This window comes from Equus caballus, chromosome 20, assembly GCF_041296265.1.
Source record: "Equus caballus isolate H_3958 breed thoroughbred chromosome 20, TB-T2T, whole genome shotgun sequence".
Taxonomy (NCBI): Eukaryota; Metazoa; Chordata; class Mammalia; order Perissodactyla; family Equidae; genus Equus; species Equus caballus.
Genome location: NC_091703.1, coordinates 42762319 through 42778376, shown reverse-complemented (window position 1 = coordinate 42778376; position 16058 = coordinate 42762319). Strand labels below are relative to the sequence as shown.

Sequence of the window (16058 nt, the reverse complement as noted above, 5' to 3'; positions counted from 1 at the left end):
TATGATATTTTTTTTGCTAAGCATGATCTAGTTAGTGATGGAGAGAGGTAACTCAGGAATTTGCTAGAAGGCAGGGGGAAAGTAGCACAGGAGAGGCAGTTGAGACTAATGATATATAAGAACTGGGGGTTCTATTTTATTTGGGGGTTTCAGCCTCCTAGGGGGTAGATGCCCTACCAGGTGAGGCCTGCCAGGTGAGGTCCCCCAGGTAAGGTCTGCCAGGTGAGGCCCACCAAGCGAGGCCCATCAGAACCAACATACTGCCAGGGCTCCAAAGCAGGACCTGGCCAAGGGGGCACCCACCAGGGAACCCAGCCAACACTGGACCTACCACAGCACAGGATTGGCAGAAGTGACTGTGGGACCACCTGGGACCCCAATGCAGTCAGGCCAACCCTGCAGGCTCCTCACCATGTCAAATCTCCTGGCTAGCTCCAGGTCATCCTCATTCCGGACCATCTCGAAGAAGTCTAAATGCCTAGATAGGATGGGGGTATAGAGACGGTAGACGTTATAGCCAGGACATCCCTGGTTGAGGGTTACAGCCCCTTCGAGCCCCCCACCGACTAAATCTGAAAGCTGCCTTCAGCATTCCTGGCTCCCAACAATACCAGTAGTGGCCCCCATCAGCCAGTGTGAAAACCAGAGAATACTCCACATGCTTCCAAATGCCCCCTAGGGGGCAGTACTGCCATGGTTGAGGACTACTAGGCCCACCTGTCTATAACATCAGAGATGAGATGGCAGGTCAGCAAAGAGGACAAGCAGGGGTATAGGTAAGACGTGGGACAAGTGGGTGAGAGAGCTGTCCACCGCCCCCCACAGCTGATCCTGAATCGATGCTAGGTATGGCAGGTGGTCTCCAGTGGAAAGGACAGCCTCCATGAAGATCCTGACAATCCTCAACCGAGGCAGAGGTTTGCAGTGGGGACAGGTGGCTTGGGCCTTACTTGTCCAGGATGGCATTCTCGTGCTGCCGCAGTTTGTCAATCACAGGCTGTATCCCCAGCATCAAGAACTCGTACCGTAGATGTAGGCGGAACTCCAGATTATCCTGGGGGTCACCAAGGGAGGACCAGACTCATTGGCTGGTCTCAATTTCCACAAGAGTCCCCAGTGGACCCCTCATTGCCACTCTAGTCATTGTCTCACCACATCTCCTGCAGCAAACTCATCTGGAGCTGCTTCAAGTCCCACAGTTCCAAGAAAGGGAGAGATGAAACATCCTTTGACCTTGTTATTTACTACTTTGGGTCTCCTGCCTCACTTCCTTTAAGTCCCTTACTGATTTTCTCTTAGCTTTTGGCATCAAAGAGTTTGGCATCCAAACAAGCTCTGGAATCAGACAGATCTTGGCTCAAATTCCTGCTCTGCCACTTATTAGTTTTGTGACTTTGGGAAAGCCTTAGTTTTCTCATCTGTAAAATGGGCATGATCTGACTTACCTACAGGAGTGATATTCATAAAAATTACCTAAAGAGGTGTGGCTACCAACCAATCGGAACGGAGATCAGCCATAAATAGCTAGTACTGACAAAGGTGTTGTCAGCATCATAGGGACAGATTATTCCCACAATGCACCTCACCTAACTCAAGGTCATCAGGACCAGGTACAAAAGAAAAAGGATGCTGGCAGAAAAGAGGGAAAAGTAGAGATCATCAGATTGCCCCTTTTGTCCTTCAACCAGCTGACCATGACCGAGCCATCTGATTACCTTAGAATTTGGGGAATTTACCAGCTCTTGGAGTTCTTCTTCAATCATTGCTATTTTTATGACCTGAGAATCTCACTTTCACCCCAAAGGAATGGAAATCAGAAGGCATACCTCCTAACAGAAGGAGCTAGAAGAGCATGACAAGCCAACCCAGAAACCAGTCCAGAAGCAGGTCTTTAGAAAGCTCTAGAAAGAAGGGCTAACACTTGACCTCTTCCCATATATGACCCCGCTCTACCCTGAGCCATCTAGCCAGCAAGCTTGGGGTTTGTCCATGACACACATAATGCATGATACTACTTACGTAGGAAACTCCCTAGGAGATCTTCCAGATTTAGATAAAATCCAGAAGAATTTTGTGTAGAAGCAAAGCCAGCATTAGTCCTCACCACAAATTTTTAGAGTCACAGAGAAGACAGATGTGGGTTACATGCAACACTGCTCTGGCTGATGTCGTCTAGCCCTCATGACAGTGAAGTTCATGACGAGTTAGTCTTTCTTGGCCCCAAGTAAAGGAGGCAAGAGGTGATAAGGATTATCTGAAGACAATGATGATGGTGGCAGCCACACCAACCAGATGCCCTGGCCCCTTCCCTCTGCTGCTTCCCCAGGATGCACTCATACACTCTACCCCAGGTCCAGAAAGTCAGTGCATAGCAAGGGCAAGTGCTGGCACCTCACCTCTCCAGCTCCAGCATTGAGGACAGCATTGATAAAGGACATGATGGCTGTTTTCAGATTCACTTCATCCCGGTATCGGCCCAGACTTCGGTCTAGCTCATTCAGCAGTGTCTGGAAGGAAAGGCGGGACAGATAAAGAGAGGAGGGCTCAGGGTGCTACAAGTCCAGCCTCTGTCCCTCTGTTCCTGCCATTCCAACCACTCAGAATGCCCCATCCATTCTCTCTACCCAATCTATCCAGCTGATCGTGGACCTCCCCTAGAGCTCACTGTTTCCAGTCTCAGTCCTGCCTATTTCCTCCCCACTCAGCCTTCGGGGCTTGGTATACATTGTTGGGCAGTGCTGAAGTGCTGGTCAGCCTTTCACGGCTGTTTATGGCTCATCCATCACCCATATCCCTGCCTAGCTCCTTGACAGCACAGACACTGCCTTATATCCCTTTGCATCTTCTGCAAAGGGTCAGGGGCCACTTTCTGCAGAGTAGATGCTTAAAAGTGTTTGATGACAGAATAAACAGCCTATACTGGTGGATCAACCCCAAAGTTGGCAATGACAGTCCACATCTATTGAGACTTATTCTGTACCAAAACACTTCATACTTATTGTCTATCTCATTACTTTTCTGGGGCAGGTCAGGGAGAAGAAAAGAGAGTAGCATGGCCTGAGCTCCCAGGACTTGTTCCAGTGTCCACACAGTAGGCACTGAACCAGGCATAGAGTCTAAAACTTTGGCCCCAGCAACTGCATTTAATTCAAGGATTCTCGACTGAGCCCCTATAATGAGCCAGGCACTGGGCTCAGAGATGCAGAGCCACGAAAATGAAGCAGACTGATATTCCAGCCTCAAGGAATCCATGGTATAGTGAGGAATCCATTTTCCAAGCTATACTTATATATCTTGAGGCATCCCCCCCACCATGTCCTTTTATATAAACCCTCTGGGTCCCAGTATTCTCTGCCTATTATCTTCCATGAGAGGGCATGCAATCTGAATTACTTCCTCCTTCTCCCCAGTTTCTGCTACAAAGAATCTTCAGTCCCTCACCCCCAGTATGTGAGGCTCCTGCCCCATCCCTGGCTGGTGCCCCACCCTCTGCCAGACCCCTCACCTGGAAGCGCGTCCTCTCGGCTGCATACACCTGGTAGTGTAGCATGGCCTGTAGCACCTTCTTGTGGCCACCGGGCACAAGGCACACAGCACCCAGGATCTCCAGCACAGCTACCTTGGTCTTGCTGTTTTCAGTTCTCAGGCTCTGCGCAATGGTGCTGATGGCCTCAGGCTGTGCCAGCACATGCGCCCGCCCTTGGGAGTTGTTCATCAGAGCCTTGATGCAGCCGATGAGGGAAGTGTGGATGCGGCTCTCACAGGTGGCATGGTCCATGCTCCGGAGGAAATTGAGCAGACAGGTCAAGCCCTCCAGCTCGATGAAGCGAGTCACAAACCTACCCAGACCAGAGCCATTAGCAAAACAGGTATCCTGCATTTGTGTGTTACACATTTTGCAAAGAGTTACCCATTATCTGTGTAGAACCTTGTCGCATCTACAGTAGCCCCTAAGTTCATTTATAAAGTTTACCTAAAGCACTGAAACCCTATAACCTCACAGAAGACTTATATCTTATTTGCATCTTATTTATTTATTTATTATTATTTTTTGTTTGAGGAAGATTAGCCCTGAGCTAATATCTGTATCAATCTTCCTCCACTTTATATGTGGGTCACCGCCACAGCAAGGCCAACAAATAGTGTAGGTTGGTGCCCAGGATCTGAACCTGGGAATTTGGGCCACCAAAGCAGAGTTCAGGGAACTTAACCACTACACCACAGGCAGGCCCTTTATTTGCATTTTAAATACAATCATTTGCATGTTATTGATTGTCATTTGCATGGCTACAATGGTACCTCTGCGAAGGGGATGATCATCATAATGATTAGGGCTGTTAAACCTGAAGATTCATCCCCAGTGAGGATAAAATTAAGAGAATCACAGTCAGAAGACAAGGAGGACTTCTAGACAGGTGGGCCGTCAGATCACTTAGCCAAGGGACCAGGGCTGGGAATGGTACTCTTTAAGAGATCCTTAAGAAGACAATGGAGTTATCTTGAACGTTAACAGAAAACATTAAAAGCCATGTAATTCATGGGTTCTTAAGCTGGAGTCTGTGTTCCCCTAAAGATCTATGGCTAACATATACAGATCCATGAAAAGAAAATGACACTTGTATTTTTGGTAACCTCTAACTGAAATTTAGCATTTCCTTTGATGACGAATGTAGGTAATAAGTGACAGTGATAGGAGCAGAATCTGTGACTTTGTCACCCAAAGAAATCCCAGCTATTTTCATATGAAATCAGTTATTGCAGGTATCTCAAAACATCATTTACACTTATCAGCACATCAAAATGACGGCAGTTGCTAGTTCTTGATGTTTAAGGCATAAATAAGCACATTTATTGCTACCTCACAAATTTTTAATATTTGGTGATTGTATTTCCACTTAATTGGCTTATTTTTAATCTTACCTATTTTTATCTATTTTATTTTATTATTTAAAAACATCATTCTGATAAGCAGTCAATAGGTTTGATCTGGGAGCCAAAGTCATCTGTGGCACCCGTGCACACGCAGTCTTAGAATCATCCACGATCTGAGGAAATGGCATAAATGGAACTTAAAGAATCACTACATATAATTAATACATTTGATTCAAGTGTATTTGTGTGTATTTCTGTAGCATTATACAAATATGACTAGAAAAATAGAATATACTCTCAGATTGCTAAAAGTAGGTATTATTTACTTTTTTCTATTATCTGCTTTTCTGTATTCTACAAAATTTCCACCATGACCATTTTGTCATGTGTAACTTTTGTAATCAGAATTTTATTAAGGGAATGAGAAATAAATTGAGGTGAGAGACAAACTTCCCCTCAGCCGCTCTGCTTCCCCATCCTTCCTGCACCCCCTTCCTATACCAGACCTCCACCCCCACCCTGAGCGACAGGGTGCTCTCATTCTCCTTGATGCTCTGTTTTCAGGCTCCTGGTGCAGAGAGCTCAGTCCAGACAACACACACACACACACACACATGCACGCAGGCAGACCACTGTGTGCTGGTAAATGTTTAACAACTGGCTCTCTGGAGAAAGAAAAAACAGCCTGATTGTATTGTTTGCCAATTTCCATGGTATAAATACTCCAGCACAGCACATTTCAAGCTATCAATGTGACATCATTGAACGCAGAGTTGGGAAGAGATACGCTATTTATAGCATTTCCACCATGCGTTACACAACAGGTGTAAACTCAAGAGCACACATAACAGTAAGATGCAGTAAAATCATTAGGTAATTAGGGAGTGATAAGTTTCAAGTATTTATTACCTTTGTTTTTGATATCATTTATTTAATCATAAGTTTATATAATTTACATTTTAATCATAGCTATGTTTAACAACCAACTAGCAAAACTGCTAAAAATATAACAGTGGCTCTTACAAGCTGGTTCCCAGACACAAGAAGAGACTGTGGCTCTTGTCCCCTCTTTGGACCCCTGCACAGTTTGGCCTGGTAAGGGGCAGGGGTTCTTCTCCGGCCTTTGAGACATCCTCCCCTTCTCCCTGGCTGCATTGATCCCACTGTAGATGGGGAAATCTCATCCACAGACACCACATCTCCCCATAGTGGCTGGAGTATTTCTCACCTACACTCCCCTCCTCCAGGCTGGGGCATCCACCTGCCCCTCATTCTTAGAAAGGTCTTCTTATACACCTTGTCTGTTTGGCCACCCTCCCTCCTGTTCTATTCTCCCATGAAAAACAAGTACCCGCCCTCAATTTCTCTTCAGATAGCTCTTCAGGACCTGTGGTTTATTCCATTTTCCTACATTCCTCTCTCCTGCTCCCCTACATGCCCACCCCTGGCAGCCTCCCAGCTCCTCAGAGAGAGGGGGAGCGGGAGCCGGGAAGTGAAGTGAACTCCAGAGAAGGCTGGGCAGTGGAGCTGGCCAAGGGGACAGGATGGGAGCAGAGCACTGTGTGAAGCTTCAGGAAGTCAAGGGGAACCACCTGGGTGAAGGGACATAGAAGGAAGTGAGGGAAAGGGTAGCAGTGAGTCACCTCATGGGCTGCGTCCGAAGAGCTGTCTTCAGGTCTTCTACGATTTGGTTCCTCATCTCTGTCTCCTCCTCGTCAAATGCGTACAGACTCTGCATCTGAGGTAGGTAGAGGGGGTGAAGGTCATGTGGATGGCCCAGCCCCCTGCGCCTCCAGCCCAGGTATGACCCAGGGGCCACCCTCACCATAGGAGGGGCGAGCCCTCAGGGGATGATTTACGGAGACAGAGTGTCAGACTCTGAGAAGACCCAGGTTCTGGTCCTGGACTTCACTTTCCTCATCTGTAAAATGGGAGAATTATTGACCTAGCCTATTTTCCAAGCCTGTGGGACATACAAATGGTTAATAAATATTTATACAGTGGGGGGATTCTAAAGCCGCACAGAGGAGGGAGGGTTTATGATAAACTCTCGGGAGTAAGTGGAAAGCTGCTGAGCCCCAGTGAGTGGGATGTGCTGTGCAGGGGAAGATGAGGGGCGACCACTCTCCCCATAGCCCTTGCAGGTGGGGGCAGGGCAGGAGCGGAGCGCCACTCACCGCAGCCATGGAGTTGATGCGGTCAATGTAATAGTCAGGCCAGCTCGTCGCCAGCTTGTTGGGGTCCTCCTGCTCCTGGAACAAGAAGAAAGACTGTATGGACCCACTGACAAGGCAGGCCATGGCCTGAGATCCTGAGCTTCCTTCCTTGGCAGCAGAGAGATTCACTTCCCAGCCCCACCTGGAGGGGTGACTTCGAGGAAGTCACAAACTCTCCCCAGGCTTCCATTTCTTCCTTGGTAAAATGCGGACAACGAACATTGACTCCCATGACCAGCCAATCACGTGGGCAGAAACCACACAGGTATGTGCACTTTCAATGAGCAATATGCATGATTAAAAAAGATATTTTTCCCTGTTATATTTGTTCTGGCTTTATTTAATAAAGTTAAGTTTTATGTCTGTTGAATCTAATAAAAATTTTTGCTTATACTTTTGCACATCTGTTTTTTCAAATTTTCTGATAATATCATTCTCATTGTATTTTACAAAAATATTGGCCTGTGATGGTTTGGAAATTTAAAAACTTGGTCTTTCTCTCAGAGTTTGAGAAGCAGTGATGTAAATCATTTGATGCAGTGCCTGGCACACAGTAGGTGCTCAATAAATAGTAACTTTACAAAAAGAGGGAAATTGAAACTCCCAAGACCCTGGGTTTTGGAAAGACTCAGGGGTCCCTCATAAGGGTCTATCATAGCTCGGTGGCCCGGCCCTCAGGTCCCAAGAGAAAGCCTCAACTCCTCCCCAAGTGTGGACAAGAATGATGGGAAACGGATAAATATTAATGCTGATGGTAAACCCAGCCCTCTCCTCCAGCCAATGGATCTGCCTGGTCCTGTCCCCCACTCATCGGCACGTTCCCCTTCATCCGCTTTCTGCCAAGCTTCCAGCTTCCAAATCAGTGTGAAAACTTACCTCCTCCAGAATCTCCCTAACAAACTGCCTGTCTGCTGGCCGGCCTGGATTCTGCCCTGCCTCCCTCAGCTCTGTCCACTGGGGTTCACAAATGTGTTTCGTAAAATTTAAATTTGAGACCAGTGGGAAGGCTGCCTTGATTTGGTCTTCATGACTGCACGTGGCTGCATGTGTTACATCTCCACGACTGAAGCCCCCAAATTCTACATTCTACCTTGGGCAGGGAGGGCTGATCACAGAACCAAAGACAAATGCATCAGCCAACACATCCTTTCCCGCCTTCACTGGCCCATCACTTATCCAGGCCACGTGCATTTAATGAGCACCTACTTAATGCCAGTCACCATACTGAGCCCTAAAAATACGGGGAGCACAGAGTCAGCCTCTGCCTCCCATAAACGGCCCAGTGCCAGAGGCAGGGCGATAAATGCTCTGTGGCAGAACTAGTCATAGTGGACCACGGAAACCCGGAAGGTGGGGATCTAACACAGAAAGCTTGTGAGGAGAGTGGGGTAGGCATCGGAAAGGACTGGGCTGAGTTATTAAAGATTAGTAAAGCCAAGACAGGTGGGAGGGTGTCACAGACAGAGAAGTACCATGTGGGAAGAGAGGGGGCGTGAAAGTGTATGGGAAACTTACACATCATTTGTTTTGGAAATTAGATAGAGACATCCTTGCATTCTAATAACTTTTATTTTAGCTGTATAAGAGATCGACTTAAGGGAGCTCCATAGTAAATCAATTTGGAAAGTGGAGAATCATGAGAAATGATTAATTACTCCTGAAATTTATTTTCTCCTCCCTCCCCTCCTCTCTCCCAAGACTTGAACTTTTTTTAAGACCTGCTTTTCTCACAGTGAGATTCCTGGACACCGAGCAGAGTATTCTGTGGGTGCTTAATAAAGGTACATTGAGTATACTGGACAATAGCTTGTAGTGTGTGCAGCCCAGGCATCTCGTCACAGGTTCTCGGACTCCAGCAGCCCCGGGTTCTAGCGACGGTGCAGCCACTCGCCATAACTGGCGGTGACTTTGGGTGAGTCCATTGCCTCTCTAGGCTTTCCTTGCCTCGTATGTAGAATAAAGGACTACATTGGATTGTTTCTCGGCTCCTTCCAAATCTAGAGTATATAGGATTCGAATCCTCTAATTTTATAAGGTCAGTCTGGCTCAGTACGGAGCCCTGGATGGGAAAAATATCCTGAGGGAGAAGAGTAAGGAAAGAGCCAGGACTGGGCTTCAGGGAGCATGAAGGAGAACCAGCTCAGAACCGCCCCAGACCTGCCTGTCTTCTCCCAGGAGGGAGACAGTCTGACCCAGGCGCAGGAATAACCAGGTCCCACCTCCCAAACACCTGTCTCTGAGGTCCACGGAACAGGCTGCAAGTCTGAAAAATTGCAAGGGGAGAGGGGAGAAGAGGAAGGTGGGCTGAGAAAAGAAAAACAGAATGAAAGAAACAGGCTTAAATAGAAAGAGGGCAAGAGAGACACAGAAAGCGATGAGCAAAAGAGACACAGAGACAGAGAAAGACGGAGGAAGAGAGAAGAAAGCACAGCCGCAGGGAAAGCAGAGGGGAGGAGAGAAAATCCAATTAAGCCCTGAGTGGAGCCCGGTACACCCCTCTCTAGGGAGGACAACAGTCTTTAATGAAGGAGAGGAGAGGGAGGAAAGCGGGGGGGAGAATGGGGACTGATGTGTGACCCTGATGTGCATGCTGCCCTGTGAGGCTGAGCCTGGCACATGCTGGAGGCTAAAGAATCAGAAGAGAACCCCCCTCAAACTGAGTCCTTACAACAAAGCTGCCCCAGGAATGGCCCAGGGCAGCACGCCCTCCAGGCACGGGCACAGGCACCAGAAGAGAGTCTAGACTCGTCATCTGCGTATCTCTCTGACCCAGCACCACTCCTGGAATCTAGCAGGTACCTGCCTAAAGGCTTTTTGCAAAACAGAATCCTATTTCCCTGAGTGTAAGCTCCATGAGAGCAGGCATTTTTCCCCCTGTTGCTCCTCCAAACCTAGGACACTGCATAATAAATATCTGTTGAACGAATGAGGGAGCTTGGAGGCATGAGCTGCCCCATGCTGTGGACCCTGAGGTGGCAGTGCAAGGGGTCAGAGAGCGCACCTTCTTCTTGCTGCAGTAGATCTGCCATTTCTTCTCGGGGGGCAGCGCAAACACAGCCTCCCGGTTTTTGTCGGTGAGATCCAACTCATCCTGCAAAGATAAGAAACGTGTCTGAAACCCAGGATGGTTGACATTAGGATATTCAGCCCTACAGGAAATTATACTTTTCCCAAAACTATCTCTCAGCCTATCTTCCTCCAAACAGCACCAAAGATATCACAGGGCAATTCTTTTTCTGCTGGAAATACACCCTCAGCCCCTGCTTCAACCCAAGCCTGTGCTGCTTCTGTGCTGCTGCCCTTGCTTCCTGTCCACCCCACCTTGTCCCTACAAGTTCCCCCGCCTCTTCCAGGCCCCCGTTCCCTGCCCATCTCCTGCATTGCTCTGCTAGCCCCTAATCCTCTTGCCCGGGATTTCTCGTCTTCCTTCCCTTGTCCTTCTCAAGCTTGTCGACACCATAAGTCAAGGCCTGACAAAGAAAGGAGTCAGTCTACAGATCTAGCCCTTGCCTCCATCCTTCAAGTCTCCTTGCCCTTTGAGTCTTTCCCCTAGAAATTCTCTAGCTCCCCCAACCTTAGCATGGGGCCCGGCACAAGCTGAGGGGAGCTGGTGAGGATGAGGAGCAGAGCAACTCTCCAGGCAAGAAGGGTATGCCATACCAAAAGAGGTACTGATCTCCTTCCCATGGAGGTGTGCCTGCATGCACAAGGCTCAGGGCTCCACCAGGCTAGCCCACACTTCCCAAGGAGTAGAACTGGGAAGTTTCTAATGTCATCAAATTCAGGGTATCTCTACAGGTAGTTTGGGGTGACTTCATAGCTTTAGCTGTGCTGGATGGCCCCTAAAAAGCTCTCTTCTTGAAGGTTCTTCTCCTATGATTCATGAATGATGCTCAGACTCAAGAAGGAAATAGTTAATGAGCCATGGGGAACATCACGTGCTTTCAACTCAATTATTCTGAGGGTTTCTTTTAATCAAAAGCAGAACTCACATTAAGACAATAAAGCATATTACTTACTTTTTACTTTTAAAAATGATAAACAGTGAAAGCAATATCTAAGAAAGAATAAGCGTCTTAGATATCCATATTTATACTCTTGTCTCTATACTTTTATTCAAGGGAAAATGTTTAAGACTTTCGTTCACCTAGATCAGAACTGTCCAATAGAAATATAATGTGAACCACATGTGTTTTAAGAATTTTCCAGTCATATTAAAAAATTAAGAAATAGGTGAAGTTAATTTTAACACTACATTTTATATAACCCGAAAAATCGAAAATATGATCATTTCAACATGCAATCCATGTAAAAAATTATGAGATATTTTCACCAAATCTGGTGTGCATTTTACCCTTACATCGTCTCCATTCAGACCAGCCACACTTCAAGTGTCTAGCATCCCCAAGTGACTAATGGCTACCATCTTGGACCGCACACACAAAGATGATTAGAAACAATGTCCATCAGATCATCTGCTTTTGGAAATAAAGACTTCTGCAGATCTAATGCTAATGAAAGGTTCTTACCCAGAACCACTCTCTACATGGCCCAGGAATGTCCTTAGTCAAAATTCCCAGAGCCCTGCTCAAGGTTCCTGCAGTATTTCCTTTTCTATGCTCAGATTCAGAAATAAAAGAAAAAGTAGAGTTACGTGCATCTTACATTTGCCAGCAGAAACTCTGCATCTCTTCTGCTTTGCTTACAGTCAGTTCCACCTGGACTGCCCTCCCACCTGGCCTGTGGACCCTGGTCTAATTCCCACGCTCAAAGCTGGCCTCTTCCAGCAAGCCTTCCATAGACTTTCCATGTAGGAACACCTCTCTCTTCCCAAAGTCCAGAGCAGTTACATTCAACCTTGTGTTCTGCTTATTTATGCACTGTCTTTTATTACCAGTGGCCTCTGTCACTAAATCAATGGACATTTCTTCTTGATTTTACTCAGCCCAGTTTGCCTACGGCTCTGCCGGCCATTCACTCCTTACTGAACCTCTGTTCCCTGGTTTGACAACCACACTCTCGGGCAGTCCCTCCTGCTCACTCTATGCTCTTCCTGAACTCCGCTGATGACTTCTCTTCTCTCCCACCGTCAAATGTTGAAGTCCCTCAGGGCACCATCCTGGGTCCTTTTCTCTCTTCCCTATGCTTTCCACAATGAAGCCTTCTCAGTCATTCCCAAGGACTCAGTTATTATCTCAAACTCTCGTAAACCTGTACCCCCAGGCCACCAGTTTTCTGAGCTCCAGACCCCGGGACCCAACTCCTCCTGTACCTGCCTACTTTGATGTCCCTCTGGTACCTCATACACTTATGTGGTGTTACTATGTGCCAGGCACTGTTCTAAGTGCTTAACGTTTACTCACTTATTTAAAACTTGCAACAACCCATTTTACAGATGAGGAAACTGATGCACAGAGAGAATTTGCAAATTGAGTTCATTATCCAAGCCCCCTTAACCTGAGTCTCCTCTGGCCTGTACAGGGGCCCAACATCCACTCAATTCCTCATGTCAGAAACCTGGGTGTTCCTTGATTCCTACGCATCAACCCCACCAAGGCCTATTATTTTTCCTCCTCAGTAGCTCTTGAATCTGTCCACTCTCTCCATCCTCACTGCTAACACTTCAGTCCAACCCACCACTCTCCCTAGCTTGCATTACACCAGCAGCCTCCTAATGGTCTACCCAGAATCCTTCTTCAACAGAGTACCCTGAATGGTCTTTCAGAAAAGCAGACTGGATCACCCCAAACCCCTGCATAAAGCTTTCAGTGGCTTTCTATCTCCCTGAGGATTGACTCAAAAATCCTTAGTTATTCTTGTCTTCCTGGTGTCCTCCAAAATGATCTGGCTCTTTTCTGACTTGAAACTCTCACATATGCGTCTGCATGGGACCCTCTGTCATTGTTCTGCACCCCCATTCACTTACCTAACCATCACTCTACTTTCAGATCTCTGTGGCAATGTCACCAGTTCAGGGAGGCCATCATGACCCCCAGTCTAGAATAAAGCTCCCTGCTAGACACTGCCACAGTGCCCTGAACTCTCCCTTTCCCAACACTCCCCACGCTTGTCATTACTGTTCAAGATCAGTCTCCCTATTAGACTTCACATTCTTGGAGGCAAGGACCATGCCTGGTGGCTCCTCACTCAATGCCTGGGACCCCCGTAGGGCCCAGCACACAGCAACCTCTCAAGAAATATTTTTCACTTGTTTGATCAATACCTGATGTTAGTCTCCTTGCAGACAAGACTTGTCTGACTCATTCTTGCTTTTGCCAAAGTACCTTGCAAGGATCCCTGCCTACTAAAGATGCTGGATAAATACTTATTGAATAAAAGGGCCAAAGAAAGAACACCTCTCGCCATCTCCTTCTCTCAAAACTCATGCACTCAGTTCAAGAAAATATCCCTGACTGTGATAATGTCAGAAACATACTTTCGATCTTTCAGTTCCTATCATGGATCTTTCAGCTCCCAGTTCCTGGCATAGAGCTCCTAAATCCCTTGGAATTTCCTGGGTGATAGGAGCCTCTTTATTCTTGTGAGGCAACTCTTGGTGGGACCCTCGGTGGCTTCCAGATGCATTCTAGTCACCAGAAAGATCAAGCCCTGATTAGAAGCCTAGAACTTTTAGCCCCACTTCCCAAACTCCAGGGAGAGAACAGGAGCTGGCGATTGAGTTAAAAATCTATGCTGCCTACATGATGGAACCTCCGTAATTGCCCCTAAATGGCAAGGCTCAGAGAGCTTCTGGGTTGGTGAGCGCATTGATGTGCTGAGAGGGTGGTGCACCCCAAACTCCTCAGGGACAGAAGCTCCTGCACTCAGACCCTCCGGGCCTGACCCTATGTATCCCCTCATCTGGCTGTTCATTTGTGTTCTTTATAATAACCTTTATAATAAACTGGTAATAGTAAGTAGAGTGTTTCCCTAAGTTCTGTGAGCCGTTATAGCAAATTATCAAACCTGAAGAGAGGATCGTGAGAACCCCTGATTTGTAACCAAGTTGGACAGGAATGTGGGTAACCCAGGGACCCACTACTTGTGACTGGTTTTTGAAGTGGGGGGCAGTCTTGTGGGTCTGAGCCTTAACCCGTATGGTCTGCACTAACTCTGGGTAGTTAGTGTCAGAATTGAGTTAAATTTTAGGACATCCAGTTGGTGCCCTCAGAGAACTGGAGAATTGCTTGGGGTAAAAACCCACACATTTGGTGTCAGCAGTATTCTGAGTATAAAATGGATCTCAGTAGTACTAACACCAATCAGGCTCCAAATGTTATTCTACTCTAGTAAATACTTTGTTCTCTCCCACCCATGCCCCATCCTGAGGAAAGGTATCCAGCAGAACAACAGTGAGTTTTCTCGAACCTAATGTGACGAGGAAGGTGGACAACTTTTTCCCATAACCTGCATGGTCTCATCTTCAAGTGCTCTTGTTATTTGAAGGGCTACATTGCCTTCATCAGGTACATCCACTATTGACTTCAAGCATGACACCCCATTTCAAATCACATAGCATTGTTTCTCACTGGCTTGACTACTGGCCAAGTACAAGAATGAGTGACCAAGAGCTAACGGTAGATGGACTTGTGTTCATTGCTCTAGGCCAGGGTACAGGCCTGAGTCCTGGGCATGGGTCCTGCATCCCTGATCTGAACATTTCTTGCTCTGTCTCACCATCAGATCTCCAAAGAGAGGAATCCTGCTTCTTTTCTGTCCTGTCTCTTTGTGGTACAGGAGTTCACCAAAGACATGGTGCTGCTCTGGTCTGGATGGGCATTGCAAAGAGTCAGGAAGAGCAGCTACCAGTGTGAACAACCGAGCTTCCACCTGCCCCAGGCTAGACATGGGATATAGTTATCCCGGACCTGAGCCAGGTTCCAGGTGTGATACAGGCATCTCTACCTCCATATTTCTAGCCAATCATCCCCTGTTCTGGGACCTGGTGTCTGCCTAAAGAACTCCATTCTGTCCCTTCTTCCTGTGTCTGAGATAAAGGGATCCCAGAGAAATTCCAGTGAGCAGAAGAGAGAAAGGTATCGAGTGTTCTGATGCTCTTTGAGGCTCTTCATTGCCTTATTTCACAAAAGTCAGGTCCCATTCCTTTCTTGGTGACCTAACTGCTGCCCGATGAGGTCTAGAATCCAATGGAGATATGAGGTAGGTCCATTCTTCTGGGGACAGATGTCATGGTGTCCACTCCAGTGAGTGACTCTTTCTCCTACACAGCCGATGCATCCCAGGGGGCCCACCTCAGCCCCAAGCAGAGTGTCAAGAGGTGGAGATTCTAGCACCCGGGCCCCTGTCCTCTGTCCTGCTCTGCCTGCTCCAGCCATGCGCCTCACAATTGTCAACCCCTTTCCTTCCCTGCCCCCTCACTCACCACCAGCTCTGCGAAGCGGACGTTGAGCTCCTCCGGGTTCGGGATAGGACTGGAGAACTCCATGTACTGCAGAGGGTGGTTGTCCCGCAGGTTGATCTCAGGGAGGTCGCTGCCCCCGAAGCAGCACAGGAAGCCCAGGCCATGGCGGCTCCTCTTGCGGGGGGCCATGGTCACTGCAGGCCAGGGGGACAGTCAGCGGGCAGATGCCCTAGGTCCTCATCATGAACTGGGCAAGAAAACAGAGAGCACAGAGTGGTCAGGAATGGTAGCCAAGTAGGTAGGGGCAGTGGTCACTCTGCCACCATAACTTCTTTGCCCAACTGCCAGGAGCCCTCAACACAATAACCAAGGCCCCCTCCATTCACCCATGACTTCTCTCTGTTCCCTCCAGCACTTTCCACCTAGAGGCATTTACCCATCCTCCACACCATGCTCTCCCAGTGTTTCCTGCCACAAACACTTTCAGATTCTCCCTCCATGCCCTGAGAAGAGAGGAAGTCTGCAGTCACAGAATATGACTTCCAGGAGGTCAGAGCTGGCACTCCTCTTCCCCTCTCCATGACTGTGCAGGTGGGAATCCTATTCCC

At 47.7% G+C, this 16058-nt stretch overlaps 1 protein-coding gene across 17 annotated transcripts in view; it reads right to left on the bottom strand.

Annotated features, from left to right (window-relative positions):
• Positions 1 to 16058, bottom strand: part of DAAM2 (dishevelled associated activator of morphogenesis 2) — a 105284-nt gene that overhangs the window by 28153 nt on the left and 61073 nt on the right. For all 17 annotated transcript variants that reach the window (XM_005603873.4, XM_070245531.1, XM_001500726.7 and 14 more), the window contains 8 exons: positions 15472 to 15697; positions 10090 to 10179; positions 7050 to 7124; positions 6516 to 6610; positions 3506 to 3839; positions 2397 to 2507; positions 951 to 1054; positions 412 to 478 (listed from right to left, as the gene is read on the bottom strand). In XM_005603873.4, coding sequence (XP_005603930.1) covers positions 412 to 478; positions 951 to 1054; positions 2397 to 2507; positions 3506 to 3839; positions 6516 to 6610; positions 7050 to 7124; positions 10090 to 10179; positions 15472 to 15639 — 1044 coding nt within the window. In that variant the 5' untranslated portion in view covers positions 15640 to 15697. The remainder of the gene's footprint in view (positions 1 to 411; positions 479 to 950; positions 1055 to 2396; positions 2508 to 3505; positions 3840 to 6515; positions 6611 to 7049; positions 7125 to 10089; positions 10180 to 15471; positions 15698 to 16058) is intronic.